We start from the raw sequence: 19,992 nt of genomic DNA, 5'->3' as shown, positions 1-19,992 counted from the left end.
ACAAATGTACAAATTTTCAGATTATTCTATGCAGTAGTTAAAAAGTGTACTGGGGGGACAAAAATGTGTCTACAGACAGATGGACAACATACATGTTAACTCCACCGCCTTACGCTGAAGTCTACCACTTTTTATAACTCTGTCTCTTGCCTACCGCTTTTATTATTTGAAGAAAAAAAGCGAAGTTTTTATTTTGGAAGACACTGTAGTCCAGAAATTAGCGCATGTCTTGAATCAGGGGCATACAAACACTTTTCTTAGTTGGTTGAATGATAAGTTTTCAAGCATTGTTTTATACTGAATGATGAAAGAAGCCAGTGATTTCATAAGTTACAAGATATGTCGGTATCATCCTCGCCAAGAAGTAAAGGAGCTTTTCTATTCCACGCATGGCTTTAACGATGCTGAGCATATCTTTTAACCTGGCCAGTAAACTTGACTTGCATTTTATTGCAACATTTACATTGCATGACTTGTGATATTGAAAAAGAATGTGCATGTTCATGCATGCAATTTATTACTAACTTTTTTTTACTGCATGAACAAAGGCAATTGTCTAAGTCTCTGCACACAAAGAAATAGCTTAATCATTTCGATGGTAAATGCATGCAAACTTTCTTTTGGCATGTGTTGATATTGCTAAATTTTTAGTCTTTCATATTTTAGTTGAAACTCTCAATTACTAATAAAAAAACTCTATTTATATATAAAGCATATAAAACTAATATGCTTTAAAATATACACAAACTAGGCCACGCGCAATGCTACCTCTTTCCTGTTCTTAATTACCTCTTTTTCACCAATGGAGGTTAAAATGTATGTATTTAAATATGTATGTAAATGTATTACCTCTTTTTCACCACTGGAGGTTAAAATGTATGCGGACAGAAGAACAGATGGGCAGACAGTGTGATTCGAATAACCCTTCTTAACTTTGTTTTTGGTGGTATAATTAAACAGAAAGGCATAATGAATCATAAATTTTACAAAAGAATTTCAGGGGGGGGGGTGAGTATTATACATATGGTATATCAGTACCTCAAATTTTCTCACAAGAGTTGCATTAGCATCTGCTGAAATCAATCCACAACTACTTGGGAAATTGATAGAATTTGTGCTGTTGACACTATCACTCTCGCTGTTGGAATTCAATCGTACGGCTGTTGCATTGACCATACACACAATGGCCACACTGAGATTAACTCGCAAGGCATAGATGTTGATAAACCCAAAAAATCCCAGGACAGCCAGACCAAGACGACTGGAGGTCCACCAAGGAACTGTGGGTAAAATAAAATAATTAAAAGTATGACATCTATTTATATATCTTTCTTGCATCACCGAGAGACCACATAATGGTTTCCTAATCACAGATCCAGGGATACTACCCGTAGCTGTCTTTTATCACTCACATTGAAAATCAAGTTAGACTAGCTGGTAAGTACTTATAAGTTTTGAAATATTTATAATAGAAAATGTGTAGAAAATTTAATATAGAATTTTGACCCAGGTTGAAAATTGACTCAAGGATCATACTTCAACACTAAATATGGATCTGGGGGTGTTTTTCCAACATTGAAAATTGGGTGGGGGGAGGAGGGGGGCAACTTCATGGTAATTTAATTTTTTATTTGTACATTTGTAATTGTTATACTTTCATGTTAAATACTGAAATCTGATTGGTTTAGATGCAGTTCATAATCCCTTCTATTACCCTCAGCGTTAGCAACGCACTTAGCAACGGGTAACATTAAAAAATTGTTACATGCGCGAAAAATTATGCGCGTACGGTTCGCCGTAGAATTCACGTTATTCCTATGTAAAAGCAGTTAAGTTTCCTTTAAAATTAAGACATTCAGTATAACAAAATAAATAGTGCCTGTTTGGTAGGATAACAGTTGAAATTGACACCCCTCGAAAACCATTGTCAACCTCCGCTTCGCATCGGTTGACAATGGTTTTCTCGGGGTGTCAATTTCAAGCTAAACTTGCTACAAAATTGTATCTTTGAACTTGAAATTGCTCTCCCTGATTTAAATAAATTAACTTGACACTTTTCTGTGGGTGTTTTAAGGAAGTATTCAACATTCTTAAAACACTAGATATAACAACTTCGTTTACGAAATTTTATTAAACTGTAGGGAGGGACTGCACCTTAAATACCTACTGTCCCCCTACAATAGCAATGAGAACTTATCCAGTTCTAATATGCTATTTTATAAACAATTGTATCACTTAATTACCAATTGATAAACCTTGATGAACAAATTTGAGCGAGAAAAACTACTTAGAGATTTAAATTGAAGCAAAAGTGCATTATTGTCATCCTGTTAATGTACAACTGTTATGTTAATTGCTCATAACATTGTATTCCTTGGAAATAAATGATTATCTATTTATTCCTGCTTATCTTCAATATTTATAAAAACATGCAAATTCATAATAATAGGACATTTTTTTCAAAATAAAAACAATCCCATCGGGAAAAGAAATAGGTTTCCCCTGGGTTGGTTTTCAACCCGGGTCAAAATTCTTCTTTACAAACTCTAATAGTTGTTGAGTTTCATAAACCACAATGATGTACATAAACCTTTTTTAGAGTTTAAATTACACAGTACTTTTATTGGAAACCTGCATGAATGAAAATAATGACACACTGCAATCTGGCATGCTTCTCCATGAAAACTATGTTCATGTTGATGACAAAGTCATTTTTTAATGATATTTCAATTTTCAAAATCATTATATTAATATGTATCATATACTAATTTGGTTTGAAAATCCATTCCAGAATTTTTCAAACCGTGAAAATTTTTTAATCATATGAATTACATTTCCCCCATTGACCAGTGGATAACTTAAGATATTTTTAAAGTGCAAACAATTTTTAATGGTTCTCATTAAAACTTTATATAAATTTTGATTTTAATGTTATTTTTGGAATTGAATTGTAAGAAATGAATGAGGTATGTCATTCTTAAACCAAAAATCAATTTCAAAACATGTTAAACCATATAATTTAAACCATATCAAGCCTACTACGCTTCCCTTCCATCCCATATTTTACAATAAGCCCCATGTTTGAGATAAAAATATAAAACTGGGTTACGCAGACCATGAGGCTATTTAAATCTATTGTGTTTCATTTTTCAATTGCGCCAACAACTAAACGAATAACGTAGAGAAATGATTTTTGACAATGTGGTTATATAGCCGTTTAAGTCATACGTTATATAAATATGTGTTAAGCATGCATTAGATTTCAGATGTAAAAGAATATATGAATATGTACATGCATCGATCTTCAATCACAATTAGCATTGATCATATTTTTTTTAAGTGCAAATAAGGAAAATAAATTCAATATTAAAACACGCTTTGTTATAATTTCTACATACCGCTTTTGGGATCAATCGTGTTTTCATTCCCAGAGTTAACAGTGACAGAATCTTTAGATTTCATTTCCGCTGCTCCTTTGCCTTTCGGTTCTAAACCACGGGAAATTACATGTACCTCTTTGCTTGGTCATGAAGTCGGGGATTAAAGCAACAGTGTCAATTTTAAAAGTTTCCCTGTGGCCAGTGTGGGTGTGCAATGTAATAAAGCCCGTTTGCACGTGTGCAAGTCATTGCACTGTAAAGATGAAACAACAACAAATCGTCAGCTGCATTATCGGGTAATGCAACAGGCCTTGTCAAAAATCCGGTGTGGTAATGCGGACCTAACCGAGCAAATATAAATCGGTGACTCGGTTACAGAATTAAACGTTGCATCTTTCAATGCAAACCACTGTATACTTTATATTTTTAGCTTTGCATTCAAATCTGAGATTTTTTAAGCCAGAGGAGGTGATCTTGAGATTTTTTTCACACTTTTATATGAACATCGTTTGAACCCTGGGGTATCTATTGTTATAGAATAATTTAAGTAAACGTGCTGCATAAATATCTTAGGACAGGGTAGAGTTTGAAAACCTTTTACTAAAGCACATTAAAAATGAATAAATACTGGTCCGAGGGTATAGGGTTGGGGTAATTTATGTTAACTGCAATATGCACTTTCATGTTCTCTCAAAGAGTATATTATAATTTTTACACTCTCTTTGAAAAACGAAGAGGCTAATAGTAGGGCTGACGAGTTTTTAGCTCACCTAAGCTGAATTTTTGTCCGGCGTCCGTCTGACATTTTGATATAGGAATAAATAATGAACATTCTTTAATAATATTATTTTGCGAAAACCATTTCGCCAGAAAGGCTGAAACTTGTGTAGAAGCATCATCAGGTAATGTAGATTTAAGTTTGCTAAATCAAATTGAAATTCGTCCAACAGATTTGGAGAAGATGAAAATGTTAAAAAGTTTATGACAACAACGATGACAGACAAGGGACAAATTTTGAACAGGCCACGAGATTATAAACATTTCTTGGATACGATATTATACTTTTAATCGTACTCCGTGCTCCAAATTGTACTCAAGGTTATTTTTTTTTTTAATTATACACATACTCCAGAGTACAAAACAGCATTTTTTTTTAGCTATGGAGCTTACAGAAAACAGTTAATCTAATTAAAATGCAGTGTACTGAATAAGATTGTTACATATCGTAGTGTTGATGTGTTTTACTCTATAATTTCAATTTATGATAATAAACATTCAGTTTTTCCTGTATTTCTTGAGAAGGTTATTTGTATTCAGTTCAGTAGTAAACTGACAAGAATCTACGCGATTCAGTGAAATTATGTCGTAGTATGAACATGTGCTGTCATCGTTAATTCAAACACTAGCAGATATAATGAATAATTCAAACATTATTCGTTAATGTCTTCTTTGAACTTTTGTTAATGTTGAGTTTGCGGGGATTTTTTAAGATGAATTATTGAAATTTGGGCTATATTGAGAGCATGGACTCCACGGATCTGCATGGGGTAATCTCAACCTTTCAAGTACTAGTAGTTACAGTTGTTTACATAAAGCAGTGCTATCTGATCATATCCATGTATATGCATTCATTAGACATCAGTGATAAGAAAATTTTTTAAAAAGCGTTTATGGGTATTTGTTGTATATAATTAAGATAAGCAGATTTTCAAATGTGGTTTTACTTAAAAAATAAAATGCTTCCTTTGGCGACATTGAAATGACAATCATGACAATTTCTTTATACTCTAAACTGCATAAATTACAGAATTAATTGCAGGAAAATACATAACCCACGTTAGCAGGTTATTGATTTTTTTCTGAAACGATCGCTACCTTCACAACCCGCATGAACCATCAAAGAAAACATGTTATTAAAACTAATTTTTTGTTACTGTACATCAGTACATTAAATAAAAGAAATATCTGAGCCGCTGTAATAAGAATGTGAGTCTAATATCATCGTGATTATTTCGTGTAGTCCGTGATCTTTCTTAGATTGCTGCAGGTTTTGACCAATTGATAAGGGGGGAGGGGTGTTGTTTATTTCAGTCCTGTCAGTTTCTATAGAGCTGTGAATTACAATCAACTTCCACATGATGTAACCTTTTTGGCTTTTCAGAATCCCTCATTGTCGCAAGCTACGGGGGTTTTGTGTATATCATCTACTTCCACAAAACACATGGCAGGCTTGCTATGATCCTTGACTTGGGAAGATGTCGGTACAAGGAAAATCAAATAGCAGTGTTTCCCTCTTTTTACAATTTTAAAATTTTAGCCCTAGTACAGTTTACACTCAGTCTACCTGTAAATACCATTTTGAAAGTTGTTTTATTCTTACTTGTAAATGTATAGCTTGGAGATTAGAACTTTAGAGGGTTAAATTGCTGGAATTATCATCGACATTTTAATTTTTCATTTTCATCTTCCCAATGTTATAGTCATATAGTCATGGAACAAAACAGTGAGAATATACAGACATTGTCAAGAACATATATTTACATCCAGTAAGTATGCATGTCCCCTCTATTTGTTACGGAAATAAATTGTAATTCACGGCTGTATAGAAACTGACAGGACTGAAATCTACACTATCCAGTTCTATAAAAAGTTTATCGATCGGTAGGAACTTTCAGCAACCTAAGAAAAATCACGGACTGCACAAAATAATAATGCTGTTATGTCAGACTAAATCTTTTTAAATAAGACGATTTGGCTCTTCCTTTTACTTAATGTACTGAGTTTACATTAACAATATTAGTTTAGAGAATTTTTCTTGCTTTTTACGATAATGAATAAAATGCTTTCTTTGATGACTCAATCCACTAAGTATGATTCCTTCTATTTTTTTACGGGAATTAATTGCCCATTCATAGCTCTGTAGAAACTGACGGGACTGAAATATACACGTTCCACTTATCCATTGAGCGACACATTCGACAACCTCACACTGCACGAAATAATCATGCTGTCATCATGACCACCTTCTCAATAGAAGACAGAGGACAAATGTTTATCAGGCTGTAAAGACATTAGTTGATTTGAATTCTTTTAATTTTTTTGGTGTTAAAGTGCACATATTGAGTACATACATGTACATAATTATGTATATTTTCAGGAAGGAAAGATATGTGATGTAAGTATATAAGAAGAGTTATAGTTCATAAAATAGAATATATTAAATCTTAAAAAGAAAAGATGCATTGAATTACCACAAAAGGAATCACATATGTCACAAATATTATACATTGCATAAAAATTATATTGTAGATATAACACTGTAGTCAAAATATATACACCCTGTAATTTAAGAGAAATCAAATAAACAAGAAAAGGAAGTCAACAAACTAAAAACCATTCACAACAAAGAAAGATTCTGTCAATCTTAAGTACATTTTTAAGTACTTGTACCAAAGATATATGGAACAGAAATGCAATTTTAACTTACATGTATACATACGAATTTCATTAAGTATGACTATAAAAAGCACTAATAGAAAAGCTGATGTAGACATTTGTAAAACAAAAAATAGCTTGATACACAAAAATTAATGGGTGCTCAGTATCTATTCACTACAAAGTATTAATACTAATGCACTAAAAGAAATATCCTCAGCGTCGACTGTAAAATAATTTTCACTTCCACATTCATGTAGTTTAGTAATTTTTACTAGGTATAATGTATAATAAAATGCAAGGAATCCATTTAGTTATATATTTACAAAATGGTTTAATTAAAAGATATCACTCTGGGAAATGTTTTTACATAGTACATTGTACTAAAATTTATGGGACTGTGTGTTACTAGATAAATGAGAGTTGGAGATATGTAAATGAGCCTTATAAAGACCAATTTTGTTTACAGGGTGGTATTTGTGTCACTTTAAGACCAATCTGGAGAATGTTTGTATATACATGGTATCATGCTTGTATACTGTATACAGGGTTATTTTTGTCCCATGTTTCATTCTCCCTTCTTCACTTGCAAACAATTTTGCCCCGTCTTGAATTCGACCAGACAAAGTTATGTTTAAAAAGAAATAATTTGAGCCAATGCAGTTCGCCCAGTCTTAAATTGCCTAAAGACAAGGAGGGAGAAAGTAGCAAAAATAAAACGGAGGAAAATATTTCCCTGTATACAGTATTTGCTAAAGAGTCTCATGATTACAAATGCAATGTACCTGTATAATATTGTCAAAAACTTCCTGCTAATTTATTATGCTCAATCTCATAGAATATTATACAGTGTAAAATGTCTTTCTAAGTCTATTTGATGCATCATATGGCACAAGAAAAGGAAAAAAAGTAGAACATTACAAAAAGAGGCTCATGGGCAAAATCACTCACCTGAGCAATGTCTTTTGAGACAGATGTAAAGCTAACTTAGTGTGTTTAAAACAGTAAAATGACATGTCTTATCTTATTCTTAAAGTCAAAGGTATACCTGTATACATAAAATGTTGTCAAATATTATACATAACACCTACTCAACCCTCACAACTAAGATTTAAGGAGAATACATGTATATAGTAAGGACTACTATTTCATCAATGAAGTTCTTTAAAGACTATCAGTAATACATGTTTTATGTACCAGTAATAAAATTTGTCTGCAGTCACAAATATATGTAAAATTGTAGATATATAGGTACACATAATTACATGTATATTCATCCATTATATTCTGATGTATATTCATATCAGATGAAATTCACAATGAAAATATTTAACTTGCAATGAAATTAACCCTATACACCCATACACTCTCATTTCTATATTTCAAAATGATAAATGTTTTATACATGTAAACCAGAAATGCTTTCATCTTACTCTAATCTTTTCCACAAAAAACATCTATTTGAGATCTCTGCATGGGACCTTATAGAACAATGATGGCAATACCCTTGACCGATTATGAGACATTTGAGGTACATGTATGTCACAAAAATGAATAAGCACGGAATAATAAGCCCTGACTTTTGTTTTCAATATTTTGGCACCTGTTGAATAATATTGACTCACATTACATTAAACATATGTAAGAAATAACACTTTGTCTTTGAGCAATAGCTATATATACTTATGAGAAAAATTTGGTAATGTTTAATGAGATTTCAATGCCATATGCTGGAGGAGAATTCTACAAAGAATGTACATGGAAAAGTCCCTGACCATTTGTTCAAAAAGTACCAATATTCCCATTTCAATACAGGTACATCTGCTAGCAGTTTAATTAAATGTGATTCTACAGGACACCCGCATTTTATCTAATAAAAAGATGACTGTATTTACACATACCATTACATGTATTTATGATGGACAAATTAAAAGGCACCGAAATAAATGAATTGGCTTTTTCCAAATAAATGCTGATATTCCATCAAAATGCTGAAATATCATTTATGCAAATATAACCCATATACATCTACCGATACTATATTGTATCTTTGTAAAATGCAACAGAAATTTTGCTGTTTTCTAAATCTCAAGGTCTTTGCTCTTTTTCGCCTCTGCTTTGTCTTCTAGCATATTCATTTCTTCTACGTCCAGAGTCTTCTCTTCAACGGCCCATTTCTGGACTTCTCCGGAAGCAAAGATCATGTAAAAGAGTGCACTCGCCAGGTATATAGCTGCCGCAGTATAGAATACAACCTGCCACTCGACCTGACTCTGGCCCTTCAAAACCAAAAGAGAGGGAAATTGCATCAGTGGTGAAAGAAATTTAGTAAAATGTTTCTGCGCTAATGAGTGGGAAAAAGCAGTATTAATAACAAATGAATAATGTTAAATTAGTAATCTTCAAAAATGGATTGATATACCGTTCCCTAAAAATTCACAATTTTATTTTTTCGAAACGGGGAATGCTGCACTTTGCACAATTGTAATGTTATGTGAAACTGCTAAATATACAGTGTAATATTTTTCTTTTCCCTACTTTCTCTGTAATTAGTCCAACCACAGCTGGAGATATAAAGCCAGTGATTGCTCCTGCAGCATTCGAAATTCCAAACAGGATTCCTGCGTAGGCTGGAGCAATGTCCATGTGGTTGATGAGGAAACCACTGTACTGAAATCCAGATAAGCTTACACCTAGGGCAAGAAGGGCAATGGCCAGGCCTTTCATTGTACAGTCCAGGTAACCCAGACCAATTAGCAGGAGGCCTGGAATCACCTTACCTGTGTAAAAAAACAATGGAATTAACATAATTAAAGATTTATTGTAGATTCCTTTATTAATGCGAGGAATTATTATCCAAATAAAATTATGGGAAGCACCCTTGACAGAATTTAAAATCTCGCTATTATTTTTCTCACAGTTCTAATCTATATGAAATTTTATATAATAAAGGTTTGGAATTTTGATCTTTTCATTCCCCAACTTGTTACAACCTGCGAAATGGCAGAAAAATTAAGTACCTGCATTGAAATATGGAATTATTTCTGAATAAATTTCAGCATATAATATCATAAATGTTATATTTATTTAGCATATGCCACATCAGTATTTATGTTATGTTTACCTAAAAAAGTATATTGTTTTTAAATTGAGAAAAAACATATGTCAAAAGTTTAAAAAACACACCTGTGATGTCGAAAAATTTGCGGGTGAAGGTGGCGGAAAAACATTTCTGTGCCAAGTCTGCTAGCACCCCGGCGATGTTAATTATGGCCCAAAATCCAATGTAAGGTAATGCAGAGTAGAATCCATTCTAAGAAATTAATGTTTACACACAGTTAGGACTGAAATATTTTTCTAACCGGTACTCCTATTGGATATCCAATACTGATACTTACTGAGGTGATGTCCAGTTTAAGGACTTCCTTCATGTAGGTAGGAATGTTTGTCAGTAGTGTGTATCCTCCCCAATCACAAGCAATATTGGACACAATGATGGCATAAACTGGCATTGAAGTAAATATGCTCTTCCATGGAACGTTCAGCTTCTACATAACAATGTAAATAAAAAGAATTTTGTTAAAATTGGAAACTTAAAAAGTTATGATACTTTTTTAACTACGAAATTAAAACTTACTTTTCCTGGCTCCTCTTTGGAGGCGGTGCTTTGAAGAGACTGCCTAATGTAGAGCTTTTCTACATGTGAAATCCTTTGGTGTTGTTCAGGTGAATCACTGGTGAGCAGCATCCATAGCACAACCCAAACAGAACTTAAAATGCCTACAACAAGAAGAACACTGCCTGTTATATAACCCATACAGTTCTTATAATGCCTACAACATGAAGAACACTGCATGTTATACAACCCATACAGAACTTAAAATGCCTACAAAAAGAAGGATACTGCCTGTTATATAACCCATACAGAACTGATAATGCCTACGAGAAGGATACTGCCTGTTATATAACCCATACAGAACTGATAATGCCTACAACAAGAAGAATACTGCCTGTTATATAACCCATACGAAACTTAAAATGCCTACAACAAGAAGGACACTGCCTGTTATATAACCCATACAAAACTTAAAATGCCTACAACAAGTAGGACACTGCCTGTTATACAACTCATATAGTACTTAATAATGCCTACAATAAGAAGGACGCTGCTTGGATTCCAACCCTTTACAGAAATTAATAATACCTATAACAAGATAAATACAGCCTGTTTTAAACACAACCCATACAGAACGTATAATGCCTACAACATGAAGGATACTGCCTATTATACAACCAGTTTAAAACTTATAATGCCTACAAAAAGAAGGACACTGTCTGTTTTATAACCCATATAGAACTGATAAAGCCTACAACGTGAAGAACATTGCCTACTAAATAACCGATACAAAAACTTATTATGCCTACAACAAGAAGGACACTGCCTGTTATACAACCCAGACAGAACTTAATTGCATACAAGAGGAATACTGCCTCCTTCACCTACAACAAGTAGGATTTGGCATGTTACACAACCAAGACAGAACTGATGTATAATGCTGATAAATATCTGATTAAGTGCAAGTGGCATTACATAATATTCTTTATTATGATACTTATGATGATGTTATAAAAGGAATATTTAAAACTTAATGTTACACATACCGGTAATCAAATATTTATCAACAGATAATGCCTAGAATAAGAGGGATACTGCACGTTATAACTACATCAAACTGGTTTCCAATTTACAACAAGAATAAATTTCAACAACAAAGTGTGTTCTGTCCAACATAGTTTCCATGGCTATAAGCTGGTCACCATTGGTCAATATTGGGTGATAAACTAAGAGGGACAAAATTTATCACTCTTTGACAAAGTATAAAGTAATAGTTTAGTATAATGAAATGAGCTTGCATTTCAATTCCTTACAAAGTCTGTTGTTGGTAACAGAGAGAGAGGAAGGAGCTAGGATATTGAAAAAAAAAATTTGCTCTCACCCAATATGTAGAAAATGGAAGGCCATCCACCAGCAAAACCATATTTACACAACAGAGAAGCTACAGGAAATGTCACCACTATTCCTGCCTGAGCCCCTGGAACAAAATCAAAGAAGTCAAAATACATAAAATAACAATTATACTTTAAAACTAGACACGATCTCGTTGCGAGCAACGAGGAGGTCTTCCGTCCGATTTTTAGAATACGAAATGACCTTGCTCTTGATCTTCGTCAACGAAACTATCTGGAAATGGAAGCGGGGTCTAAGAGTAATGGGTGAAAGACTATCTACCCTTTTTGTGTCCCTTTTTTGAGGGATCAGCACCTTTTCATTCATTTTAGTTAAAAGGTATTTTTGTGTACTGCTAATAAGTGTTTAGAAATTGGTTATCGTTTTGAGATATATGTGAAAAATAGTTTTGATATCTGGTGCTAAACTCCTTTTAGGGTCCAGATAACAAACAATATATGGTTGTACATTGTTAAGCACATTCTTTTGAGTATCTTTTGTTAAATACTGCTTTTCGGAATTGTCATCCATTTTGAGATAAAAAGGATAAGAGTTTTGGACTTCTGGCCCCTTAAAATCCCTAATTACGTAACGTAGGAGTAAATGATTGCCATGTATGGCTAAATAACGTTAAAATAAACATAATTGCCTCTTTAACGGATCAAAAAAAAATTCACAGTAAATATTTATCATTTAAAGTCTTTAGAGCTCCCTAAGCCCCTTATTTTTAAGGGCAAGCCCCTTTTTTATGATGTCATAAGAATGTGTTCGTCAATTCAAACACATTTTGTTCAACAAGTGTTTAGAAATTATGTACCGTTCTGGAGATATCTGGAGAGGGTCTAGTTAGGGGCCGACCCTGTAACTCCTTTTAAGGACCGCATCATACAGAAAATATGGTTGCATATTGTTAAGCTTAATTTTTTTAAGCATTTTTTGTTCAAAATTGTTTTCCAAAATTTTCCTCCATTTAGAGATATTGAGCATCAAAGTTTTGGACTTCTGGCCCCTTTAAATCCCTAATTACGTAATACAGGAGTAAATGATTGCCATGTATAAGTGAATAACGTTAGAATTAACATAATTGCTTCTATGACGTATCACAAACTATTTTACAGTAAAATGTTATCATCAAAAGACTTTAGAGCATTATCGGCCCCTAATTTGAAGGACCGGCTCCTTTTTTCTGATCTCAAATGAAAGCTCTTGTCAATTCAAACACATTTTGTTCAACAAGTGTTTAGAAATTCTGTACCGTTCTGGAGATATCTGGAAAGAGTCGTTTTAGGGGCCGACCCTGTTACTCCTTTCAGGGACCGCATAACAAAGAAAGTTTTGTTGCATATTGATAAGCTCAATATTTTGAGCATCTTTTGTTCAATATTGCTTATCAGAATTTTCCACCATGTAGAGATATTGAGCATCAAAGTTTTGGACTTCTGGCCCCTTAAAATCCTTAATTACGTAATTCAGGAGTAAATGATTGTCATGTATAGGTGAATAACGTTAGAATGAACATAATTGCTTCTATGACGTATCACAAAATATTTTACAGTAAAAAGTTATCATCAAAAAACTTTAGAGCCTTATCCGCCCCTAATTTGAAGGGCCAGCCCCTTTTTCTTGTTTTTAAAAGAAAGGTCTTGTAAATAGAAACTTTTTTTACATTACATGTCTTAACAAAATATTTTTCAGAAAAGAAATAATTAAAGAAAACCAGAAAAAATTACGACGTTTTTTCCATCTCAATTTTCGGGTCCAGGCGAGCTTCGGCGCCTTTCAAGACAGATCAAAATGAAAATAAAATTACAAATCTACAATCTTTTGTCTACTATCCCTGAAAGTTTGAACTCGATATCTTTTATAGTTTATGAGAAGTTCCACGGACAAGCAACCCCCCTAAAAATCGCTAAAACGTCAATTTCTCAAAAACGGAAGTGACGTCATCAATATAATAAAAAACCTATCTAGTTTAGATCATTATCTAACAGATCTGGAAGTTTCATGAAAATCGGTCGAGCTGTTTTTGAGAAATTGCGTGCACAAAAATTGTAAGAAAAAAAAGAAAAATAATAATAATAGGGAAAAAGAAATCGTACGAAAACAATAAGGTCTTCCGTTGGAAACGGAAGACCTTAATAAAGGCCTCACACCTTTAAGGTCACATTCATGTTTATGGGTTTGTACAATGTGGCAAGCACTTTTATCAATCATATTGCCACAGAATAATTACAATATTCAACTTGTCAAACCATGTGTTTCATGGTCAAATTTGTTATCATCATAAAATCATACATACCTGCATATGTAAATGCAGTAAGCTTGCTTCGCTCCAGGGGTGGGGCCCATTTTCCCCACATGGTGTGCATGGCTGGAAAAACTGTTCCCTACAAATCAATTAAGATATAAATATTCACTACAGGGCATCCACAGAACAAGGTCCATATTAACTCCTTAAGTTAATTTCTTGTCATACAGTATGTCCAGAAAAGGATTTTTTTCAGTGGTCTAATATAACCTTGACCTCTGACCAAGAAACTTGATCCAAGGAAACTGCCTATCATCCTAGGCCCTTTGCTGGTAAAGTATATTTACTATACGAGTCAGATTGAGCCAGTGCATGGGAAAGAAACCAAGACAAGAGTTTTCTTAAGATCCTAACAACTGATCCAGAAATTGTTTAAAGAACATTGCAAACCCTTTACCTCTCTCTCTCTCTCTCTCTCTCTCTCTCGCTCTCTCTCTCTCTCTCTCTCTCTCTCTCTCATATTTATTGGTAGCTATATAGTCTACTCCCATCTACATTTTCTATATCTACCAGGTAAGTTGTTTAGTTGTGATAATCGAAAGGGACATTACTGTACATATATACATTCCAGTAATTATGTTATGACCTATTTATCACCATGCTTGTTTTGAAGATATACCGGTATATGACCTAGGTACTGACTACATGCAAGACACTGTGCTTGCTTTCCTACACAGCTTCCTCTGAATCCTAACACAAATGTACTATATATCAACACTAATAGCTTACAGTACAGCTTCATGTACTTATAGTCAAAATACAGGATCAAATACATTAATTGTTTCTCATGCTGACAATTCTTTGAGAAATCTAGGGAAGATGGCAGATTTTGCATTGTGGATGATGCTGGTTAACCTCCTTATGGTTGAGAAATGTTGTTTTGAAATATAAAAGATTAGACATTACCACAATAATAAGAACTTTACTTCTATTCTACTATATAGCTAGCAGCTCAGAATTTCTGCTGATTTTCTTTCTCTTCAGAGAGACAAATTAAGTAGGTTATTGAGACAGCTGTTCTGTGAACCTCTTAAGTTTTGTTCAAGTATATCAATAGCAGACTTCAAATTGGAATGCAAATGATAGAAATTTTTGTTGGATGTATAATACAGTACATTTTAATTATCATTGTATCATTTATTTCTATTTTTTTTTTTTTGTTTAATGAAATTCAATTTCTCATAATTAAAATGGTACTTAGATAATTTTTTTTTTTGGGGGGGGGGGGGGGGGAGAACTGCATGCATTGCAAATGAGTTTGGGAGGTCCTTGGAACATCTGTTAATTTACTGATAACTTTCTTGGTATATTAGAGAATAACTGGTAACAGCATTTCTTTGATCTTGGCAATAACTGTACTTGATTTAATATTAAAGTCTGATAACTAACTAACAGATCAGAGAAAATGTATATATTTGGGTGCAAAACTACATTAATAAGTCAGATATCTTTAGATTTAAATGAAATAAAAATGAAGTCGTCCAAGTTATTATCAATATTAAATATATATGACATACTGTAACAATACTTACTGAACCAATGCCCAATATAATTCGGATTATCATCAGAAATACGTATCCAGTCTGGGCTGCGATAGGAGTCAAAAATGTACAGAGAGAACAGAGAGCCATGCTGATGCCGAGGACTCTTTTGCCTCCAAACTTCACGGCTAACCATCCCCCAGGTATCTGTGTTGCCAGGTAACCCCAGAAAAAGGACCCGAGAATAAGTCCCTGGGTTGTCTTTTCCCATATAATGTCACCATCCTGTGAAGTTTACAAAATGATGAAAATGTTATATAAGTATGATGTACATGTCAATGATATCAAGATTATCATTTGAAAAAAGTGTTGCAGCAGTTCATTCTTTATTACAAATTTTACTCTTTGAACATTACAGAGCACAAAGATAGCCAACAATATTTAGTTCAAAATTAAATGAATCATAAATGTTACTTTTGGTTTATCATTTTAAAACTGGTGTCAATACCTCGAATTCTCTACCTAGAGTTGCATTAGCATCTGCTGAAATCAATCCACAACTACTCGTGAAATGCTCATTGGCTAGGATAGAATTTGTGCTGTTGGCAGTGTCACTCTCTCCATTGGAATTCAATCGTACGGCTGTTGCATTGACCATACACACAATGGCCACGCTGAGGTTAAACCGTAATGCATAGACATTGACAAACCCAAAAAATCCCAGGACAGCCAGACCAAGACGACTGGAGGTCCACCAAGGAACTGTGGGTAAAAATTAAGGACAGCATGCATTCATTAACAATTTTTGCATAAAAAACAGACGACATTATTTTTTTAAAGTTTGTTGCAGGTGAAATCTGTAGGTTCAGGTCTGAACAAATTTGGATCATGACCTGGGAGTTACAGTGCCTCCCATTGTAAAAAACGACAATTTACAATGCACAAAAATTTGCGCTTGTAAGCTTTGAAACCTTATTTACAAAACACTTTCCATACAAATACATGTTTTTGATTTTAACAAAATCCTCTGACATATTTTACTAAATATATCATCACTTTACTTGCCACTGATATTCTATTTAACACCATCACCAGCCCTGTAGAGTGAAGTTGTGCAGTTTTTTTACTTGTAAAAATGGTAACTCTTGAACTTTATTTTAATTAACTTACATACTTTAATTTTTTAAAAGAAAGTTTGATGTGAGTAAATTACTGGTAATTACCAATATCAATTGTAAATTGACTGAAGAAGAATTTAATGGTACTAAATTTTTCCACATGATTTTTCTGAAAATAAGGTTATTGATCAGCAAGCGCAATTTTCTGCTCACCATAAATTGCAGTTTTTTAATTATTACAGGCACTGTAACTCCCAGGTTGTTCATCCAAATTTTTAAACCAGTAGATACAGACCTGCAGCTTATGCTAAGTATAATTCTAATTCTTTTTAATTATGCAGGATATGTTTACTGTCATGGAAGATAAACTGAAAATATGGAAGTAATGAACATGCCTGCATAGCATTAGTTACTACAATTACTCTACTAAATAACCATGTTTTAAAGAGTTCCATTCATGAAATATGACAATGTCTACGAGTAAATTACATTTACGTAGGTAGTTACCACCTTTGGTTAAACACCAACACATAAATTCGAACTTAAAGTCTGTTTACATCAACAACAAAATTGCAAACTTTATGCTCTGTTCCAATACGTCTTTGATTAACACTTTGCATAATTACTCCATATTAATAAATACCTCAGGGTTTAAATGATGTTCATTAAAAAGTAAAAAAATTGTCGAGATTTCTTTTTTAAGGTGTAATATCCCTCTGCTATTAATTTTACTATTTATACATTCCACCTGAAACACCTCCCCTAGCTTATCAGGTTTCAATACATGGCTGAAGAAAAAAGAGTCTACAGGGATTTTCCTTGCAACAGATATGAAAGTACCCCAATGATATTATTATACTTTCATGTTAAATACTGAAATCTGATTGGTTAAGACACGGTTGACAATCCGTTCTATTATCCTCAGCGTTAGCAACACACTTAGCAACGGGTAACACAACGAACTGTTACATGCGCGTAAATTATACGCATACGGTTCGGCATAGAATTCACGTCACTTCTACATAAAAGTAATAAAAAATTCTCTAATAGTAAGACATTCAGTATCATGAAATAAATAGTGCCTGTTTGGGAGAATAACAGTTGAAATTGACACCCCTCGAAAACCATTGTTAACCTCCGCTTCGCGTCGGTTGACAATGGTTTCCTCAGGGTGTCAATTTCAACTGTTACCCTCCCAAACAGGCACTATTTATATAATGTTGAAATATTGTGCAAGGAGGTATTTTGAGTGACTTCCGAATGGAACATTTCCCATTATAAATCTCCGTAAGAAATCTGTATTCGTTCCTGTGAATTTTTCCAACTGAAAAATAATGTACTGATTATTTTCCCTTTCAATTATCTCAATTACACTTCTTTCACAGGTATGTTTATTTCATAAAAATCGTTTAAATGTGGCTTAAAAAATAATAAAACTTGGAACAGACTATAGTAAAACTCGACCCTGGTATGTGCCATCTCGTATTTTACAATATGCCCCATGTTTCTCTGGGTACAAGATAATTAACAAGGTTATGCCGACCAAGCGGGGATTTAAAAATCATTTATCTTTTTTTCAAATACGTCAATGACTATAATTTGACTGTGCTAGAAAATTAATTCTAAACAATGGGGTATCATTGTCGAAACAAATTTATTTGTAAGAAATATAGGTTGAGCAATATTGTTACATGTACAACGTTGCCATAGAAAAGTATATATTTTTAGAACATGCAGAAATGAACATCATTTTGTAGGCCTATATTACCCGTCTTCTAAAATAATGCAAAGACTCAAAGCAAATTCGAAGTAAGAATCAAACTGTTCTGTAATAAACTCTACTTACCGTCCTTAGGATCAATCGTGTTTTCATCTCCAGAGTTAACGGCAAAAGAATCTTTAGATTTTGTCATTTCTGCACCTTTGCAGTTTATAGAACCACAGCAATATCCTTTCTACTTGTTAATAAAGACGGGGATTAAAGAAATCTGGCCATTTCCCAATGGTTTCTTGAGGATACACAGAAATACATAAAGCCGTTCGTGTCTTTAATTTCCTTTAACACGTGTGCAAGATGAAACAACAACAAAACGTCAGCATGAATGATGCAACAGGCATTGTGGAAAATCTGGCCTGGCGATGCGGACCTACTGCATAAATCGATTCATTTACAATGGTTGACTTTTGAAGTATTTTACTGCGTACAACGATGCGAAGTCTTGCCTCGAAAGGCACGTCAAAAACTAGCTGCAGGTCTTCTCCCAGGTCGTCCATCCGAATTTTTTCAGACCGGGAGCTACGACCCGCAGATATATAGTCAAAAACCTGATCCGGGGTAGATGAAAATGATTTGCAATATCAACTTCCTACACCATTCTTTACACTTGTATTAATCTTACAATTTCAATTACATAAAATAAAAAGGCCAACACTTGATAAGTTTCTTTTTAGGTCAGTGTAAAAAAGGAAGGTAAATCGCCTTGTCCAAAAAGTAGTAACACCCCTCCCTCCTCGTATAGAAATAAATTCTGCCTGTCACCCTCCCCATCCGATTTCCTCATAACAAACTTGTAAAAATGAAATATATACATGTAATATAATGATTACTCAGCTCAGTTTTCGTACATTTTTTATAACTTTCTAAGAATGTGTTATCTTTCATGCAAAAATCTATAGAGAAAGGTCGGATCCCCTCTCCTGGAAAATTAAAATTGATTGAATTCACGTAAATTTACCGAAAAGAGGCCTCAACCCCCCCCCCCCCCCCCCCCCCCCCCCCTGTAAACATTTCTGGGTCCGCACACGCCAAATTAACAATATTGAATTTAAAGGATTCGTACATAAAATGCATCGATGCAGCAATTTTCATTCGCACAGAGCACAGGGACATCTTATCTGCTCTGGTCTCTGTGACATATAATAATATACATGTATAAATAATACATATACATGTATATGGCGTATAGAGCAGAGCGGGTAAGATGCTCCTGTGCCCAGAGTCTGTTCGCCAAAATATTCGTTCGCATTAGATTCAACAAAGATTGTATAGAACTAAAAAAAAATAAAGAAGAGGTTATGATGTCTATAATTTACACAGTATTTAGAATTTAAAAAAAGTTATTTCTACTCTGTCGTAAAATCAAAATTGTAATATACATGTATATAGAAATCAGCCATGAAAAATTTGATATACTAGTACATGTAGTACCATGAAATCGTATGTTTTGGGGTTTTTGCCTCATTCTTTTTCATAAATATCGTG

General features: G+C 33.6%; 2 protein-coding genes across 3 annotated transcripts in view; both read right to left on the bottom strand.

The window, feature by feature from the left end:
• The window catches only part of LOC128180410 (sialin-like), a 27,834-nt gene extending 24,135 nt beyond the window's left edge, over nucleotides 1–3,699 (bottom strand). The window contains exons 1-2 of one of the 2 annotated variants that reach the window (XM_052848513.1): nucleotides 3,399–3,699; nucleotides 1,039–1,280 (exon numbers count right to left, since the gene is read on the bottom strand). In XM_052848513.1, coding sequence (XP_052704473.1) covers nucleotides 1,039–1,280; nucleotides 3,399–3,462 — 306 coding nt within the window. In that variant the 5' untranslated portion in view covers nucleotides 3,463–3,699. The remainder of the gene's footprint in view (nucleotides 1–1,038; nucleotides 1,281–3,398) is intronic. The other variant, XM_052848514.1, reaches the window with a different exon arrangement.
• Nucleotides 3,700–7,376: 3,677 nt separating this feature from the next.
• On the bottom strand, nucleotides 7,377–18,834 carry LOC128181691 (sialin-like). The gene is made up of 10 exons (XM_052850179.1): nucleotides 18,577–18,834; nucleotides 16,121–16,374; nucleotides 15,664–15,897; nucleotides 14,123–14,210; nucleotides 11,813–11,908; nucleotides 10,453–10,595; nucleotides 10,214–10,363; nucleotides 10,002–10,128; nucleotides 9,354–9,595; nucleotides 7,377–9,094 (listed from the first exon to the last, which is right to left on the bottom strand). The coding sequence occupies exons 1-10, from the start codon at nucleotides 18,641–18,643 to the stop codon at nucleotides 8,897–8,899; spliced, it is 1,599 nt and encodes a 532-aa protein (XP_052706139.1). The 5' UTR covers nucleotides 18,644–18,834; the 3' UTR covers nucleotides 7,377–8,896.
• Nucleotides 18,835–19,992: the final 1,158 nt, after the last annotated feature.

The sequence above is a fragment of the Crassostrea angulata genome, chromosome 4 (assembly GCF_025612915.1).
Source record: "Crassostrea angulata isolate pt1a10 chromosome 4, ASM2561291v2, whole genome shotgun sequence".
Taxonomy (NCBI): domain Eukaryota; kingdom Metazoa; phylum Mollusca; class Bivalvia; order Ostreida; family Ostreidae; genus Magallana; species Magallana angulata.
The sequence above is the reverse complement of the archived record's forward strand: the minus strand, read 5'-3'. Positions and strand labels throughout refer to the sequence as shown.

What these genes read in the sequence shown, in the direction of transcription:
- LOC128181691 (XM_052850179.1), bottom strand. Translation starts at nt 18,643, where the DNA reads ATGACAAAATCTAAAGATTCTTTTGCCGTTAACTCTGGAGATGAAAAC. An exon ending in CAAATTTTTCGACATCACAG is followed by an intron (nt 9,596 to 10,001) that starts GTGTGTTTTTTA and finishes TTTTTTACACAG; the next exon opens with GTAAGGTGATTCCAGGCCTC. An exon ending in TTGGACTAATTACAGAGAAA is followed by an intron (nt 9,095 to 9,353) that starts GTAGGGAAAAGA and finishes TTGGTTTTGAAG; the next exon opens with GGCCAGAGTCAGGTCGAGTG.